The 20,550-nt window shown below is 37.2% G+C and overlaps 1 protein-coding gene across 2 annotated transcripts in view; it reads left to right on the forward strand.

Annotated features, from left to right (window-relative positions):
• Positions 1–9,130: 9,130 nt before the first annotated feature.
• Positions 9,131–20,550, forward strand: part of LOC149257082 (Prefoldin chaperone subunit family protein) — a 287,168-nt gene continuing 275,748 nt past the window's right edge. Inside the window, exon 1 of one of the 2 annotated variants that reach the window (XM_089413581.1) lies at positions 9,131–9,497. In XM_089413581.1, the coding sequence (XP_089269707.1) occupies positions 9,400–9,497 (98 nt within the window). In that variant the 5' untranslated portion in view covers positions 9,131–9,399. The remainder of the gene's footprint in view (positions 9,498–20,550) is intronic. The other variant, XM_089413586.1, reaches the window with a different exon arrangement.

Here is a 20,550-nt window from a genome sequence, read left to right on the forward strand (position 1 = left end):
AGATGTTGTTTTGACCATTGTGTTTCAGTGTCTAGGGACTAAAATTCCTGGTTCTGTGCTAATGTCCAGGAATCAGAAAACCCTAGATCAATACAAGCTTCATCCCTAAGATTTTGGACTCTTGCGCGAACTTTCCTCCGACGGACTTGTGCGGACCAAGACAATAAGAGAAGAGAAGATGGCTTGATCATTGTGTCCAAATGAGCTTGAGGTCTCTTCTATTTATAGGATTTCATGAGGGTCCACTTGGGGTTGAGGCTGACCTATCTAATTTAACATGTGCTTAGGGCCAACCTAACCCATTATACATGAGTGAATAAATAAATTTAAAAAACCAACTTTCTCTTATTTAAATAAGGTGATATTTAGGTCGATTTTGATCCTCTCGAAAAGAGGAATATAATGCAATCATCATTTCGCCCATCTAAGTTGTCCAAGGTGGAATTTGACTGCAGTAAATTAACACTCCCTCTCAACTATGGATAATTCCACCTACTAATATCTGTCCATCGACAAATATGCCATTCTTGTGTCTTCAAGTGTCATCACGTATCATCCCTGATCATCTCTTTCATGTAGTCATCATGCCATGACCACCTCAAGTATCTCATCATCACAAATCATCAATGTACATCTTGATCTATCCCTTGCTTATTCTTGAATGTTGACCATTCTCGAATCTAGAAGAAGATGAATTTGTTACCGGAGGGGAGCTTAAGCTACCACCCTCCATCCATCAGGCTGCTACTTGGAATCTCTGCCAGCAGGCTACTACCCGGAATATCATCATCAATTGTCATCAGAGAGCATATCATCAAGAAGCACATTTCAACTTGGAACCACATCAGAGAACACATCTCGACCCAAAATCTCATGCGAGAGTTTTACCCCATATCCAACAATAGGATATCCAAACACATAGGGGAGCACATATCGACCCTGGGATCTCATCAGGGAGCTCAATCTCAACTTGTAATCACATAGGGTTATCTTAACCCATCCTATTGCCTACTAATCTTCCCATCGATGACCCTGAATAGTCATGTGGTTGAACACCTGCATCATAATCAACTTGGGTTGTACACCCCAAGTACACTCTCAACTCATTGGCCAAACGAGGAGCGATATTCCAGACAAGCCCAACTTCTGGGTATGATGCCAACTCGAGTATAATTTGCAAATACCAGATAGGGGAGCAACATTCTCCGACCCTATGAGGATATGGGAAGAACATCTTCAACCCTATGGGTAACAGATAGGGGTCATACCCTATTGTCCAAAGTTCCGTCAACCCTTGGAGTCCTCTACCTCAATTCCTCATCCTAGGAGCTTAGACAGGGAGGAAGATTTGGCTCAGTGTCCTCGATCAACGCTGCTCTCATCAAACTCAAATATGGTATCAGTTTGTCTCAATAACAATTGTTTCCTGTTCATACAGGACATCAAATCAAATATCATGTCAGAACATAAATACTCATATAAATCACAAAAGCATGCCATTACCATCCTCCCTCTCAAGGTGGTGCCAACTACAGTCTTGAGCTTGTTTCAAACAACTGCACTGTCTCAATATATGAGAGTACCTCAATCCCAAATATAAATATGGGACTTTCTGCCAATCAGATCTCACTCTATGTCATCACAATGTATCCATGTCATATCCAAATCATGATTAGACAAATCTCTAAGGAGCGTCTTCATCTTGCCTCACAGCTAGCCATGCTAGCAACATCGTACTCATCCTCAATTGTACTATGAACCTCTCATCCAAGATATTATGGCAGATCTCATACTAAAGAAGCATCCAAATGCGCTTAACAATAATCTCTATCAATAATAATACATCCATGCAGTCACATATCACAAAAGAAGTATCTCAGCCTCAAAAAATAAAATATCTCATGCAAATATTTCAAAGGATGCTTGGTGGCAACTCTATGTGAATGAAGCGGCTCAATCAACAACCAGATGCCATGTCAAGTTCAACAACATCTTTGAACTTCAAATCGGAGTATCCAAGGATTTGTATTTTCATTATTCAAAAACATTTCTCAATAGCTTTGGAATATAGATTTATTTTCCAAAATTCCATAAATCAATTCATCATGCCATGAAACATCATTTCGAGCTTCATAAGCTATCTCCCTTTGTTTTAGATCATGAGAGGCTCATCACCTGTCAAGAGTAGACCAAAAGGATATTAAAACAAAACCATAATCAAAATCAAAGCCATACCTTGGAACTCATCATCCTGACTTCATCAGATAACTATCAAATATAGACATATCTGGATCGAGGAGCTTGCTTCATACAATGCTCTAAGCATAATGCCTTGCTAAGCCAACATTACATAAATCAATGTTGTACCATCACATCAACAAAGTCAACTCATCAAAGTTTAGAAGCCAGATCACAACCATTATCAAAGTCATTATTATCACAGTATCAATACTTTCAATTGGGTGACAGGGAGAGCTCATATCAAGTCGTGACTTCATTTATTATTATGCCAACAAGTTGTCATCAACCATGCATTATCACTTTATCAAGTCATTCTCATAATCATAGTACAAGTCATTTACGTCATTAGGTGCAAATGCATTCACCAAGGATGAGTCATGCAGGTTCCATGTTCATGCTAAATCACAACTATCATTACCTCAACCATTGTGCTAGGAACAAGGAGGCCAATTTCCAAATACCCACATAAGTCATTGTGCCCACATAGCATTGTCATTAGGGAAAATCAACAATCATCAGATCAAATCATTAGACATTAGGTCAAGTCTAAATTTGCTATCGTAGAGAGATCTATAGACAAAACATATCTCAATCATCAATTAAAAGTTATTGTCAAGCATCATGACAACACATTATTCATCTATATCAATCAACCAAAGCATGGCAACCTCTTGTAGAACAAAAATAGTGACATATCTATATGTATGTCATGGTCATCTGCAAACACAAGTTTAGTCTGCATGTTCATGTTATGGAAAACATTCAAGATTTTCCTACTTTCAGATCTTGTTATCTGCAATACATCTGTAGAACTGACTTCTTCCAGGTGACCATCCGATTTCATGCATAAAACTTCATTTTTATGTGATCAAAAAATTAACCCAACAACTTCAGAAATAAGTTTACAATGGCAGAATATGTTAGATACACCTTGGTTACGAGTTCAGGTAGCTTCAAATGATGGTCAACTATAGTCAAACCCCTGGACTCTTCGTTCAGGTTAGCATGGGAGCATCTTCAGCTATGTGGATGCTACCAGGGCTTTAGGATGCATGCATATAGGGACGAGATTTCCCAATTTAGTGCCTGCATCTGGAGCATAAACCCTAATTTATGTATAAGCTTCATAACTAAGAGTTTTCTACAGATCAATAATGTCAGATGCACATAAATCATACTTCAACAATATAGAATGCAAATAGTAATAAGGGTAAGAATCTTGAGAAGAGATTCTCCCTCTGACTGAGAATCTATGTCATCAACTTGTCTCTACTAGAGTTAAGCAACAATAGATTTGTTAGATCATAAACATATATCTATCATGTCTATCAACATTCTGACATCAATCTTTCATCAAAGGTTAGACTCAAAGCAACATATAGATGCAACATCATATCTCAAGGATTATGAGAACTTTCTATAAAGTCACTTCATCAAGCCAGGACATTTAGTTGAACCATATGTCATCAAGACATGACCACAGGTAGTAAGAGATCTAATATCAATCTCATAGTTATACCTCTAACATCAAGGCTACCATGCTTATCATGATCAATGAGATTAAGTAAGGCCATTCAATAAAACTTTATCAAAACAATGGGAGTGTCAATCTCTCTTTCCATATGATTTAATCATGCTTATCACAAGCGTTATCAGCAAACTCATGTATAAGAGTCAATGAACTATCCTTCTATATGAAACCCATCATGATAAGTATCAAGAGTATCATTTACTAGAGTCAAGGTGTTAGCCTTCCTTATAGGATCAATATGTCCAATGGATGGATGTTAGACAATCATCAAGTGTATCAATGTATCAATATTAGATAGCCTCATAGAATTCAAGAAGATCAAAATGTTCAACACCGCGTGCATCATTTCATCATAGGAAACATTGATCCAAATTTCTTTCATATGCATGTACAAGTCATCAAAGAAAGAGACATTCTCATCATACCTTAGGGCTTACCTAACCATCAATGTTATTGTTGAAATACAACATACCATGCATACCTTGTGGTATTCAAATACCTATGCACCTTCTCATAGGCAGCTTGTAGTGCTTGTCACCTTTTCATTAAGTACCTCTTTACCTCTTTCTAGATCTAGGCATCCTTCCTGCATCTCAAACGATCCTTAAGAGGGATCCACTTATCACATCTCATCAAGGAGGTTAGAAACATCCATAGACTCAAATACATATGCAGGAAGTATAAGTAATAAACATAATCATCAAATCCATAGGTATAAACAAAATTAAGAGGCATCATAAGTCAAGAAATACTTATCTTCAATGAGAGGTGATCCTCTCCCTCTTGAACCAAACTTCAAGAGCCATCAATGTCCATAGTCCATTTACCAATGTTTCCTTCAATTATCCAACTAGGTCTGTTAGGGATTATCACATCTAGAGCTTCATCAAACCTTTGTCAAGTGCTCGAGCATATTCACATTGATCAGCTAGGTTCCATATCTCATATTGTTTCCATAAACCAGGGTTTTCTCTCCAACCATAACCTCATAGAATCCATCACCCCAATAATCAAGTTGCCTAGGTTTTTCTTCAAACCCTATAATTCTTTTAGGTTTCCACCATCCACTTCTTGCTTCCATCAAAGGTGACAACATCAGGGTGATCTCCATGGCTTTTCTTTAACCTAGCTCTGATACTATGTTAATTTTCATAGGGCTACATGTTCTTTGCTTTGATGATTGCATTTCTTCATTAAGTTCACCCCATATCATCATTACATTATTCAGATCTACACCATTATACATCAACATATGCAATTATATAGAAAGAACATCATCATCATCATCAATGCAACAGAACATAAAGGAACAATAGAAGAAAAACATACACACATAAAGACACCAGGATTGGTCTAAGACCAGGGCAAAACCCACTATGGGGAAAACCCTTGCAAATCTTCTTCTTCTTAGATCGTCATCAAATGATTCAGCAAAAGAGAGTACAATGATCCATAGCTTTATCTATGCAACAAAACAACTATGATATCCATGAAACATATCTAATCATGCTTATATTAAAAAACCCTTATTCTGATCGCTGTAATGTGCTGTCACTGACTATAGTCAACTGCTGGATACTGCTGTCACTGAGCAGGGTCTTTGGAACATTGAAATCGCATCTTTGAGTCCTGGACACAGGGAGGAGGAGTTGTGTGAGCATCTATAACAATCCTAGATGTTCTCTGTGAATTATACGCTAGTGTTTATGGTGACCTGAACAATCCCTAGACCATTCTGTGCATTCGCTTGGGGACCAACTCACCAAATTTGCTCCAAAATCTCAGATGCTCTCTTCGAGTTATTGTGCATGCGTCTGGGACTACCTCTCAAGATCACTATGTGCGAGCGGATCTGCCTCTGAAACCCTAAATGCTCCCATAAGCTTATGTTCCAACGTCTAGGGCTCTCTGGACATTGTCTTGACCACTGTGTGCCAACATCCAGGGAATAGAATGGCCAGTTCTATGCCAACATTCAAGAATTAGAAAACCCTAGATCAATGCGAGCTTCATCCCTAAGATTTCAGATGCTTGCGCAAACTTTCCTCCGACAGACCTGTGTGAACCAAGACAATAGGAGAAGAGAAGATGGCTTGATCAATGTGTCCAAATGAGCTTGAGGTCTCTTCTATTTATAGGCTTTCATGAGGGTCCACTTGGGGATGAGGGTGACCTGCCCAATTTAACATGTGCTTAGGGCTGACCGGATGAGTGAATAAATAAATTAAAAACCAACTTTTGCTTATCCAAATAAGGTGATCTTTAGGTCAATTTTGGTCCTCTTGAAAAGAGGAATCCAATGCAATCATTGTCTCGGTCATCTAAGTTGTAGAAGGTGGAATTTGACCGCAGTTGCAAAAATTAACATCAACGCTTACTCTACAAATGCCCATGTGGCCTCTAAAGTGCTTAGACCTTGTATAGGGAGACCAATTCCCAAATGGAGACCCACCTGCATTCCTGCATAAGATCCAATGCGTCCTCTTGCCCTTCAATACAATAAATCATTAGAATAATAAAGTAAAAGAGCTTACAAATCATGGAATCAGTGGGACACTTCATGGTGGCATGCCCTTCCATAGTGGTCTTTGGCATGTACAAGTGTCTCAAAGCTTAATAAGGGGGTTAACCAAGGACCCTATTAGGTGGTTTCAACCTTTTAAAGGGGTGACATGTCCATGGTACATCCATCAGGTGGTAGATGGCAGGTGATATAGTCATGGAAAAGAGTGGGGATTAAGGCAATGCTCCAGGACACATGTCATGGTACAAGGGTAGCTACGATGAGGGAAGCCCACACTTGGGTATATGAGTGTAGGAGAGAACAAATCGTGGTACATGAGTTACCTAACCTTTGTTTTTCCACCCTTCTTCATATGCCTTTTCCCTTTAATTGATTTTTCTTCGTAATTTCTCAGGGCTTGAGGGGATGAGAGCATGATGTGTAGGATATAGCAGTAGGTACCCCCTTTCAAGGTGGGGCATTTCATTGCCCACCAGGGGTTAGGACAATCACAGGTTCCTTTATGTGGAGGGGGCTCATCTAAGTCCCATAGGAACCAGGATGATAACCATAAATAAAGGGTAGAGCTCATGTTTGGTTGCCCATGTGCTAAATTTGTATGTCTCAACCATCTTTTGCATTTTGTGGTACATTTCTTGTTAAGAATTGCGAAATTATGCTTTCTTTTATTTTCTTTTCAGTTGCATCAACCTCCGGGGCATCGTTCTAGGCCCGACCCAAGGTGTGGACAAAGGGGCGAGGAAGGCCAACCCTATGTGGACCCATTGGACATGTTGTCATTCTCAGGAGACAGTTCCTTGCCGTGGGGAACTCATGCCCGAGACATATTTAGATTAATTGAAGGCAATTTGAAACCAATCGAAGGAAGGATAGGCCATGAGGGCTTGCAAGCAAAGCTTCTAGTTCCAAAACCTTGACTTTCCAAAGCAGAATGGCCAAAGGGGCTATGAGAATTGTAGGGTGGAGGTGTAAAGAAGAAAATGGAAGAGACAGAGTTTTGGCATAGGCAATTAAGAATTTGTGCTTTAACTCTGTAGAAAGAATAATATAAGACTGAGAAAATATAAATGAAATTCCTGGATGTGGAGTGCTTCAAGATTAATTTTAATGAGTACAATTAAGTAAATTCATAAAAAACTAAAACAAAGCACCAACTGCATCTTACACTATCTAAGAGAGGAAAATACATAAATTTAAATGTTGAAACTCAAGAGAAAAACAATCACTGCAACTTCCCAATGCTGGAATCAAACTGCAATTTCATCTTCAGATTTCAGAGAGAATGTTTTGTTTACATTGCTAACCATGGATGATTGTGCCCTTCCGAACATAAATATGAAGATCCCTAATGCAACTATCTTACTCCGAATGTGCGAGTACCCCAAGCATAAAGAAAACCAAATCAATAATTTGCTTCATAAGTCTCAACTCGTCCAACAATATCTGCTCAAGTGTGACATGTTGGGGCGCTAAATCAGTGAGAATATGCAAAAGTCGAACAACACATAACAAGTACTGGAGGTGTAACTCAACACCATTTAAAGATACAAGAACAACTAAAAGATGTAAAGGAAACTACCAAGCTACCCTTTCCATATCAACCTTTATCAAAGAGCCTTTCTGAGTAATCAGGCACAATGTCATATTACGAGAATCTTCCAGCAATTTCTTTATTTCCTATGAACTGTAGCCATGCAACTCTTCCACCGCAGCATAAAGATCAAGTATATTATCAGAATGTTGCATTGAATCTTCCATACTAACTCACACCTTATTGTTCATGGTCCAAATCCAAGAGGCAAAAATAAGCTAAAACAGGACACATGTGGACTCAGATAGGAAAAATGATGAATGGTGTTAGAATGAGTGGAGGGGAGTGACGTACATGTTGTCGAGAAGCGAAACCATGCAACCAAATTAGGATTTCCCATGTAGTGTCAACCCTAACGCTAATGTCTAGTAAAGGAGATCCCATGGGACTATGATACAAGGGTAACCACCAAATCGAGCGGAGGAGACAAGAGTACAAACCTAGCCCACTCTTTCCGTCGAACCCCCACACTAATCCATGCCCAAAAGTGTTCATGAAAAGTAAACAAAATCACTCAACTACACCAATGCAAAGTCATACATTTGGGATTGGGAAGCCCACCTTCAAACATACGATCATAACAAATGGGCGAGGGACCACATCGCTGGCTCAGGTGGCAGAGATAATGGCACATCGAGCTATCTAATGGTTGCCGACTGAGGACCATCTAGGATAAATTTTTTCTCCTATCCATACTACCCACAGGTGGTGGGTAACAATACCAAAGCATCGCTGATGAGTTCTATAATGGCTTTTGTCTCACGTGTTAGTGTTTAGAGACAATAAAACACATTTTTTAGGAGTGCCATTTTGCTAAAAGTTACTAAAAATATTTGGAGAATTAGTGTTCAATTTTGTTTCAAAGTTGAGTTCATTAAGTAGACATGATTGGCAAATTATTATTCTAAATTAGCTCTACTTTATCCACATTTTACCATACAAATTTCAACCTTATTCATTTTTTTTTTTTTTTAGAAAATTACATTTAAGTTTGTTCTTCATCACAAAGTTAGTTAACTATCTATTTTATGTGCCACGTGATATAAAATCACTCTATTGATAAAAACATATCTGATATTTAGAGTCCAAAACTACATTTTTTGATTTTATATTTTAACCCTTGTAGCATTAAGGAAATACTTATGATGTAATTTGTTTATACTCATTCACTTTTCGCTGTACTATTTGTAAATATTTTTCACATAAATAAAAAAAAGATATATATATATATATATATATATGTCCATGGCTATAAGTTGATGGCTTATGGTTATTACCAGAGCTGAGCGCACGCCGTAGGTTTCTCATATTTGGGATTTGAAAGCTCGCTGTTAAAACTGCTCGGCATCACGTAACCTTCAAGTTAATTGCATACAGGCATCATAATAGAATTTACTGGGAGGCGGCGGGGATTCTCACAATTGGAATTTGAAAACTGTCTTGTGGAGCTCCTCGACATTTAGTTCTTACATTGTAATAGCCTTTCTTTTGTTAAAGACTGCTTGGTTGGCAATGGAGGGAGAATATGTGAAGATGGAGAAGGTGCACAAATTCGAAGAATTCGTGGACCGTCGCCTCAAGCCAGACCTCGTCAATGCCATGGCAGAAAGGTGGGTTTTCCTCCCTCTTCAATTTCATATTGTATTTTTCGGAGATTTTGCTTGATTTTCGGCTAATAGAAGCAGTCGTTAGTTAACTACATAGTGCCCTTACGCTTTGCACATTAAAACAGAAGTTTGCCTTTCAAGTTCAAATAAATTGCCCTGCGTAGACTAAGAGAGCGAGCATCTTTACTTTGGCTCCAATGTCTTTTCAAAATATTTCTATCTCTGCTAAATCAGATTCTAACAAATTTTACACAGAATCACAACACAAATCTTGCCTCTTGGCTCTCACGGTTCTGTACGAGGTTTGGTTTTATATACACCCCTTTCCATGGTGTTCAATTATTCCAAGACAATGGTTACACAGAGAATGATTTGCTTGCTACTGTTCGTTTCTGATTATCAGTTCAACTTCCCACAACTACGAGCTGCCCCTCAAGTGTTACCAAAATATCTTGTCTGTGGCCTACTGCTGATCTGCAGTTGCTGATTGCCGGTGTGTTGTTTTTACTATCCCTATTTTTAGCCACAATAATCTGAGTGCACTGGTTTTTTTTGCACCATTCACTGGTTTGATCAGAACATCCAACCTTTTCAAATGGGTGCAACGATTCAAATTTGTGTCCCAAGGCTGTGCGGAAGAGTAGCCAGCATTAGATGCTCCCTGTAATAATTTGGCACTAGTTGAAATGGGCTCCCAAGTCTATATTGTTAGAAATCTGCTATTGGAAACAGCAAGTGCTTTTAACGTTAAAGCAGTTTCTAATCTTAATGTGACCCGATCTAATCTTAAAGCATTAAAGCATTAGATCTTAAGCGTTGAATTGGTATATGATGGACGTACCAGATTAGAGTTAAATAATATATAAAGGATTGGGTCCTCTCTCTCCCACACACAAGAGTTGCATTCTTCTCCATCAAGAAGCACATAAAAGAAGTGAGGGCAAGAGGAGAGAAACCGAATTCTGAAGAAGAGGAACAGTCAGGAGTCAGATCAAAGTGGATGGCAGCCATTATATCTTCCGCTGTTAATCAAGGTATATCATCTCATATAAAGTTCTGGTTGTGAAATATTCGGTATTGATGATCTATGGGCTGTTGTAAAATAAATTTTACATTTGGTATCAGAGCCACAATCAATAACTGAATATTTCCTATGATTGCAATTAGTCAAGTTTTGTTTTCATAATCTCTTTTTCCCACTCCTGGCGAGCCTCTGGAATGCCATAGAGGGAAGGGAAGCACGTGGACGAACTTTTTTGCTTACAGCTCATTAAAGTATGAGTGGATGGTCAAGATTATTGATTCCCAAGCGAGCTGTTACGGTTAGGAAATATTTATGTTATAATTTTCTGTTATTATTTTGTTGGTTTTATGTTAGCATGTTGATTGAAGATGGAATGTAGAAAAAGAATTACCTGTATAATTATTTTTAGTTGCATGCGTATGTTGAATTCTTTTATAAGGAGAGAATTTCTCCGAGTAATGTGAAAGATTAGACGTTTCATACCTATCTTAGTTACATGCATGTATTATAGATTTCACAAGAAGTTTCAAAAGAATAGGTGAATACTATGAGTGTTTACAGGATGAAATCTAATTTTAATACCCTATTAAATCATTCACACCTCATGACGCGCCCTCACTCCGCCACGAGACTTAGTAGTCGAGAGGGCAGACGCATGTAGACTTTCAGGCACACAGACTTTATGAGAGAAGTCCATATTCTCAAAGGAAATCGAAGTTGTACATAATCGAATTCTCCATGGTATGAGTTAAATATCACGGCCAGATCGTGGGTTATCTTCACAAGCTCACCCACATCAATTCGTGTTGTTGAATATTATAAAGGGGCCAGATTTCATTGCAAGTTGTCTTTGCTGGGCTATGCCATGAGTTTTGTGGCAGAGAATTAAGCGAAGGGGCAAAATTCATTTGACCAGAGAAAGAATTTCCCTGGACTGTTTCACGGGTTCTCTTGTGAATAATGGGAATGGAACTCCCTTTTAGTATCTCTGGACGAGCTTACATCTGGATGTTAGAAATCGCTAGGGTTTCGGGAAAAATAATGATGGATCCATAAGGCTTAATAAAATTTGGGATCCCCGTGATATAGAATTCCTGCATTTATTTATCCACCATATCATTGTGTGTTCGCTGTGTATGTTGGAATGAATGTATTAACTTGCAGTGAAATAAAGAATGCCTTTTCGGAAATGCATGTCCAACTGTTGTTTGAATGACGCATTCGTATGCCTTTCCAGTAATGGAAATCCAAAATAAGTGTTTGAAATTTTAGGCATAAAAGTAATTGCTCTATGAGATTTATGATTTTGTTAATCACCAAAGTGGTCAAAATCAGAATGTTGTTTTGCATAAGGTATGTGTAATAAATTATTTATGCACATGATTTATGATTTTGTTAATCACCAAAGTGGTCAAAATCAGAATAATCATATAGTGCATAAGTGACATAATGATTATTGATAGAAATTGCCAGTTATAATAATACCAATTAAGAACTGGCGTCACTAATGATAGAACCTGAGAACTTACCCAAAGGAAAGTCTTGTTCTATAACTAGTTGACATGATGAGGTTTGATAGATATTTTGATTAAATAAATATTGATCATCCAAAGATGTCAGTTCTATTTAATTGAATATATTTATTACCTACTTATGTTTTGGTATTTAATTATGTTAAGTATAAGATAGTATCTACCCAAAGGAGTGCTATATTATACTATTATGTCTACATCTGAATCGCGTTAGTTATGAGCTTATAGATATTTCAATTTTTATTTGCAGGAGTTACCATGAATACACATGCTTCATCTGTTACATTGTTCACTGGTGTTAATTTTTCTGAATGGAAAGAACAAGTCAATTTCCATTTAGGTATACAGGATCTTGACTTGGCACTCCTTGTGGATAAGCCTGCTGCTCTTACAAGAGATAGTACTGAGGCAGAAAAATCACACCATAAAGCATGGGAACACAGTAACAGATTGAGCCTTATGTTTATTAAGATGACTGTTGCTAACAACATCAAGTCAACAATTCCACAAACAGAAAGTGCTAAGGAATATATGCAGTCTGTGGAAGAGCGTTTTCGTTCAGCTGATAAGTCACTCGCTGGTACTCTTATGGCAGAACTCACGACCATGAAGTTTGATGGGTCGCGAACTATGCAAAAGCACATTATAGAGATGACTAATATTGCAGCAAGGTTAAACTCCCTGGGACTTACAGTAGAGGATTCCTTTCTTGTCCAGTTCATCCTGAACTCGCTACCTTCTGAATATGGACCTTTTCAGATTAACTATAACACTATAAAGGATAAGTGGAATGTCAATGAATTGGCCAGTAGACTTGTTCAGGAAGAAGGACATTTGAAAAATCAAGTGAATCACTCAGTAAGTTTTGTGAGTAATAAAGCTGGTAAAGAAAAGAAAGGAAAATCAAGTCATTTCAAGAAGGAAAAGGCACCTGCTAAGAATGGGCAGGATGAGGAAAAGAAGAAACTAAAGGTTGTTCAATGTCGTGTCTGTAAAAAGAGACTTATCGTCTAATTCTAGAAAGTGGATATGTATTAAACTTATACAGTACCCTTTATGTACCTTCATTATCTAGAAACCTTATTTCCGCAAGTAAATTGGATATTTCTGGTTTTAGATGTATGAATGGATCTGGTTGTTTTGATTTATATAAGAATGCTGATAATGTTGGTTCTGGTATTCTAATTGATGGTTTATATAAATTGAAACTGAATGACACTTATGCGAATTCCTTGTTGAATGTAGTAAATAATATTGGATGAAAACGTAGCATGTTGAATGAAAATTCTGCTTTCTTGTGGCATAAACGACTAGGTCATATATCCAAAGAAAGAATGATGAGATTAGTAAGTAATGAAATTTTGTCAAATTTGGACTTTAGTGATCTAGAATTATGTGTGGATTGTATTAAAGGTAAACAAACCAAACATAATAACATAATAAGAAAGGAGCCACTAGAAGCAGCCAGCTTCTTGAACTAATACACACTGATATTTGCGGACCTATGGACACTCCAGCCTTTAATGGAGAAAAGTATTTCATCACTTTTATTGACGATTTTCCCGTTATGGTTATGTCTATTTGCTTCATGAAAAATCTCAATCTGTGAATGTCCTTGAGACGTTTGTAAATGAAGTTGAGAGGCAATTAGAAACTGGTAATGCAAGATTCATTGAGAATGGTGAAGTCAGTGGGAGTACTAGAAGAGAAATAGTAGAAATAAAGAAACAAGGGTAAATGTTACATTACCTAGAATAGTTCTTCCATCTACTATTACTCCAAATGTTGTTCCAGCTGTTGTATAACAGCATGATGATAATGAACAACATATAAAATGAAGAAGTACTTCCTGAAGGAAATGACTTACATAATGCTGATATGCATGAACCACAACAAGTAGTATTAAGAAGACCTCAAAGAAATCGTAGGTCAGCTATTTCTAATGATTATGTGGTTTATATGCAAGAATCAGATTATGATATTGGAATCAATAAGGATCCAGTTTCGTTTTCACATGCTGTAGAAAGTAAAGAGTCAAAGGAATGGATTAATGCCATGAAAGAACTGAAATCCATGCAACAGAATGAAGTTTGGGATCTCGTTGAGTTACCACATGGCTGTAAAAGAGTCGGAAGCAAATGGGTTTTTAAAACCAAACACGACTCTAGTGGTAATATCGAACGGTATAAAGCTAGACTTGTTGCTAAGGGTTACACTCAGAAAGATGGTGTTGATTACAAGGAGACATTTTCTCCTGTTTCGAAAAAGGACTCACTAAAAATAATAATGACATTAGTAGCTCATTATGATTTGGAGTTGCATCAAATGGATGTGAAAACAGCTTTTCTGAATGGAGATCTTGATGAGGATGTTTATATGGATCAACCTGAGGGTTTTTCTGTAGAAAGTAAAGAACAATTGGTGTGTAAACTTAAGAAGTCAATATATGGGCTTAAACAAGCATCCCGACAGTGGTATATTAAGTTCAATACCATTATTACATCTTTTGGTTTTAAGGAAAATACGGTTGATCACTGTATATACCGAAAGATCAGTGGGAGCAAGTTTATTTATCTGGTCCTTTATGTTGATGACGTCTTGCTTGCTGCAAATAATTTAAGTATATTACATGAGACTAAGGAATTTCTCTCAACGAAAGATTACATGCTCATCCAATGAATCGGAAGTGATTGGATATAGCGATTCAGATTTTGCTGGATGCATCGATACTAGAAAATCGACTTTTGGTTACCTGTTTATGTTTGCTCAAGGTGCCATATCATGGAAAAGTGCGAAACAGACTATCGTTGCTTCATCATCCACTATGGAGGCAGAATTTGTGGCATGTTTTGAAGCCACAATTCATGCATTATGGTTGCGGAACTTTATTTCAGGACTTGCGGTTGTCGACACCATTAGCAAGCCGCTGAAAATTTATTGTGATAACTCTGCAGCAGTATTTTTCTCAAAGAACGACAAGTACTCTAAAGGTGCCAAACATATAGAACTGAAGTATCTTGTTGTGAAAGATGAGGTTCAGAAACAAAGAATGTCAATCATGCACATCAGGACAAAACTTATGATTACAGACCCTTTGACGAAAGGGTTACAACCAAGACAATTTAAGGAACATGTTCAAAGAATGGATCTTGGTTGTATTAATAATAATTGATGTGTGACATTCTGAGCTCTTTTATGTGTTTCTGATATACAATCATGTGTTTCTTGTTTTAATGTAGTAATACGTATTTTATGTAATTTTAAACAAGAAAGAGTCTTATAAAGATATTATGTTTAATCATTATGATATAAGACATTATGTGGACCATTATGCTGTTTTATATAAATTATGAGTATGAATTGATGGATTGCTGGTATTGTAGTATATGGAAGGGAATGCATTGAATTAATAAGTGCACAACCACCATAACTCTCAGCAATTTATCATAGTATGATGTTCAACACTTAATATTATGAATAGTCGGGTCAAGTGGGAGAATGTTAGAAATCTGCTATTGGAAACAGCAAGTGCTTTTAACGTTAAAGCAGTTTCTAATCTTAATGTGACCCGATCTAATCTTAAAGCATTAAAGCATTAAAGCATTAGATCTTAAGCGTTGAATTGGTATATGATGGACGTACCATATTAGAGTTAAATAATATATAAAGGATTGGGTCCTCTCTCTCCCACACACAAGAGTTGCATTCTTCTCCATCAAGAAGCACATAAAGGAAGTGAGGGCAAGAGGAGAGAAACCGAATTCTGAAGAAGAGGAACAGTCAGGAGTCAGATCAAAGTGGATGGCAGCCATTACATCTTCCGCTGTTAATCAAGGTATGTCATCTCATATAAAGTTCTGGTTGTGAAATATTCGGTATTGATGATCTATGGGCTGTTGTAAAATAAATTTTACATATATATAATTCTCCTCGAGCAAACAAGGAATCCACTATCCAGGCATCATCGAAGCAGTGGGAATGAATCGATGATGTAGCAGGTTTTGAAATCTTGTTGTGATTTTTCGTGTGACAATCCCATGTTACAGTCATTCGTCCCTTTGGCTTTTCAATTTCCTTTTCATAATATTTTGAGGCGTTCATAAATTGGGCAGCTATGGGGCGTTCCATTATGGGTTTCTGCCCGCAGTTGTGGCTGTTACAATTTGAGTTTATATCTTATATCTTACCGCAGTACTATAGTATCTGCAACCTGATTCAGCCGGCTTCGTTTTGTTCCGTCTTATTTAAAATTATAAAGGTTCTCCTTGCCACTCTCACCTTTTCTGTTAGTTTCCTTTATGACGTGAGGTGGCTCACGGTGTTCTGTATTGTCTCTGCAGAGCTGTTAAGTTTGCCAACATGACGGCCTAGACTTGTTTAACTCACGACAAAGATTATCTGCATGAATGTCCACAGCAAAATTTTGTTCTTGAGCATTAAGTTGATCACGCCCTGCGAGTAGTTGCTTTTGAGTGTTAATGATATTGATTCTTTACAATTTCTTGCATCACTTCTTTTATAAGTTTTCCACTTCTTGCTTTAGTTTGAGGTTTTATTTCTTTTGCTTTGAATGAAGGCCTCAATGCTAGTTCATATTGTCTATTTTATTTCCCATATCGGTGATCTGGTTCAAGGTCTTTTTCAGCATTTCTACTAGATTGATCCATCATACGAGAACCCTGGTTCAGGTTGTAACATCCGGCTATGCCTAGCATAGTGTATCACAGGAAAAGTCAACAAATAGTCTTATCATCTTTAGCCTGGTCACTGAGGCAGTCTTCAGTTCATTGTGTATATAGTGGAAATCAACACTCACATCACAGGTATAGAAACTGACAGATTTATCTGCAGAAAAGGAAATACTGCAATTAACCTTCTAATTGATGAAATAATATGTTACAGAGTTAGTTTCTAAAAGCTTCTCAAAAGCTTTATTCAAATTACAAGTCCCTAAATTACAATTTAAATCTTTCATGCCCAGAACTACTCAGTATGATTATTGTCTCTAATCTGAATTGGATGATTTTAGAGTTTCTATGATAACATAGTGATTTCCCTTGGACGATCAATGCTCTAATCTGTCCTTTTAGTGTTGAAGTTAAAACTGAGCCATTGGACTGACAAGAGAGTCTCCAAACATGAACACATGAATAAACCTGGAACATAGTGATATTGCAGGTACCTTTGTTGATCTATAATCCCAGGCCTCTGGCCTCAGAGATTAACATCACAGATTTTAAAGCAGAATAAAATAAACAGTAACCAGAAAAATAGACTTCTAATAACTTGCCGTGTTAAACATGTATTTACTATTGAGTTTTCTGTATTATTCTATGAATAGAATCAAATCAAAGCAATCACATGAATGGCACAAGAAGTTGTAATGAACAATGTTCATTTACTATAAAAATTGTTAGAAAATCAGAAAGGCAGAAAGATTTTCTTATGCTTGATAATTACTTGTGATGTTCTTGACTTCTTATTAAGTTTTATATCTTCTTTCTTTTAGTTCATCAAGCAATTACCAAAGCAAAAGCACATAAAACAGTGGACACTATATACAGGCACTATGCTAGGGCAAAACCCCCATCGAGGGGAAAACCCAGTCAAACTTCTCTTCCTTTTAGTAGTATTCTTTGAGACTCTTCACCCTAGACAAAGACCAAGCCTTCCCTCCACACCAAGTTAGCCTTCCAGATCTTCGACCTCTCTTCCAGCAACTTTGACTATGTAGCAGGCAACTTCCGGCATCAGGAAAACTTGGAAGACTTTGATCTCCCAAACTAGAGCACAAAACAAAGAGAGTGAGACACCAAAATTTTGTTTTTCTTCTTTTCCTTAGACTCCACCCAACTCACACTTCTTTTGGCTTCCTTAGACCCACTTCGCACTTTTCCGGCTTCTTTAGAGATATTGAACTTGCTTGAGATGAGATATTCCAAATTAATTCGACTTGATTCTATTTATAGGCTTCAAGGGAGGTCGAATAGATGTCCTTAGGTCGACTTGATCTCTTCTAGGCCAACTTGATGTGGAGGATACATAAATTATATTTGACTCAATACTAAACCTTTTTACATGATTCAAAAGCCCAGAAAGTGTCTCTTTAAAAGTACAATGACTCTATTGACTCAGAATAAATCCTTGAAGTCCTCAATGGGGACTTTGACCTAAAACATGGTGACCCAAGCATGAAAGCCATGCTTTAATAAGTCACAATAATAATAATAGAAATTCTTTTCTTTATTCTTTTGACAAGTACATTAGAAGATGACTCAAATACATTTAATGAAGACCGAAGCTAGTTACATTTTTCCAACACTCCTTAACTAGGGAGGTATTCATCATATACAAGTACAAGGAAAATCTCAACTATATGAACCATGAAGAACTTTAGGCACCACAATGCCATGGACAAGATTCCTGACCTGGGCAATCTATCCATTGGTCCCTCAACAATTTAGGCACTACAATGCCATTGACTAGATTCTTGACCAGGGCAATCTATCCAAGTGGTAATAAGATAGACTCAAGCTTTCAACCTCTCTAGGTATCATCAGGCTTACTTGCTAACCATCAACCCAAAGATCTAGGTGTGTATCCAAAAACAGAGCTCTATAATCAACACCACCTCTTTGAACTACAGGACCTATATATCAACACAAAGTGCCGGCCATATGTCCTCCCAGGCAATGCTTCACTCACAAAACCTCAACACTCTTTGATCAAGCAGATCAAGGATGACCAATCTCTCCCAATCAAACTGATTGGTAACCATGTTGATTTTTAATGTACATTGGACAAGTGGTTTCCCATGGATTAGTCTCTACCTAAGGAAAAGTGTCCAAAATAATTCTTTTCCTAAGTGTGACTTTATAAAGTGAAAGTGACTTTATAAGTGGTAAAATCAATGTTAAATTATAAATTGAAAAGTGACTATAGACATAAAGTACAATGTGGGTATTTTATTTAATGGGTGAGTTAAAGAATAGAAAGTGAGAATTAAATGCACATTTATTCTCATCCCTTGATCTAAATGAATCTGAGCCATTAGATTTTAGGGTTGCCCAAAAGTCATTTAGGGAAACAAAAGGGGGAAAAGAAAAGAGAGACTGCATTTATTCTTCATGAGTAGATTGGAGAAAGGAGACTGAGTGCTAGAGAAAAGTTCTGAAGGAGAAATTTGTTGTAGCAAGCTGAAGGAGTGATTTCTGGGCAAAGCTGGGCATGGAAATCAAGGTTTAGAAGACAATAGAAGGTACAATACGAACAACATTGAATGCTATGAGCTGCACGCTGTTTGAGAGAAGTTTTTGAAAAAAAATTGGAAAAAATTCGTATAGTTCGTACAACGATACGAAAATCTGTATAGTCGTATCCGTACAGTAAATATTTTCAGCTTCAAGTGGGCATGAAAATCGAGGCAAAGTGGGCACAATTTTCAAGGAGTTTTGGGCTGAAGAGATAAGTTGTATTTTGCTGTTTTATTTTGTCTGCAAATGTATTTTTCCTGAACTTGAAAGATAAATAAATTTGAAGAGCTCTCTAACAGGTGTTCCCTGGAGAAGATTGAAGGGGTTTTGACTGGGTCCAAGTTGACCAAAAAATTGTGTATTTTTATTTGTGTTGCTGGTTTGGTTATGTCCATATTTATTTTCAGCATGTGTTGACAGTCACATGTGTTTTAATCTGAAAATTTCATTTCCAGAATTTTATATGTTGAATGTATGTTTATGGGAAATGGCATTTAACTGAATGGGAGCGATAAGGTGAAATTAAAACCGGGTTGGGATTGTTGGAAACTTTTTTAAGTCATCAAATTTCAACAACCCAACATACTATCAACACCATTGAGAGATTCACTTGTACAAACACAACCGAATCAATAATATGCTTTCATATGTACATGATTAAGTACAAACCTCCGGGGTCTTCTAGACAACTTGATGTTGCTTCTCAACTTTTCATAGTAGGACTATCAATCGAATCTTTGACAGAAGATTCCTTAATCATACACTTTCCTTTCCTACTTCTCATGCAACAATATATCCTCTGATATTCATTCTTCAATCAAAACAAAGCTATGCCCTTCCTCTCAACCAGGGAGCATCTATTTATCCAGACTCCCTCTTAACTTAGGGAGATCAACTTCTTCCTTTCGTCATCGGAGAATCTTTTGTGGCTTCTAACCATTTTATCAGAGTTATCATCATCCCATCATGCTTATCACATCAACGAATATCTTTACCATATTGAAGATTTTGTACCTGCACAATTTAGATAGCAAGTACAACCAAATCTATAGAAGCATGAAGTTAGCCATATCATAATTACGAAAGCATTTCAACACAAGACAACCCGTCAAAGTCGCAAGAAAAGAACAACACCACGAAGTTGAAGAAGGAACAGGAAAGTGGTGTGAGTTCCATAAGAGCCCCAATCACAACACAAGTGAGTGTCAGACCAAGCAGACGCTGGTGGTTGGGTTGAAGGCTTTAGA

This window comes from Pinus tabuliformis, chromosome 6, assembly GCF_031772625.1.
Source record: "Pinus tabuliformis cultivar Carrire ecotype Pingquan chromosome 6, CPIR1, whole genome shotgun sequence".
NCBI classification, from domain to species: Eukaryota; Viridiplantae; Streptophyta; class Pinopsida; order Pinales; family Pinaceae; genus Pinus; species Pinus tabuliformis.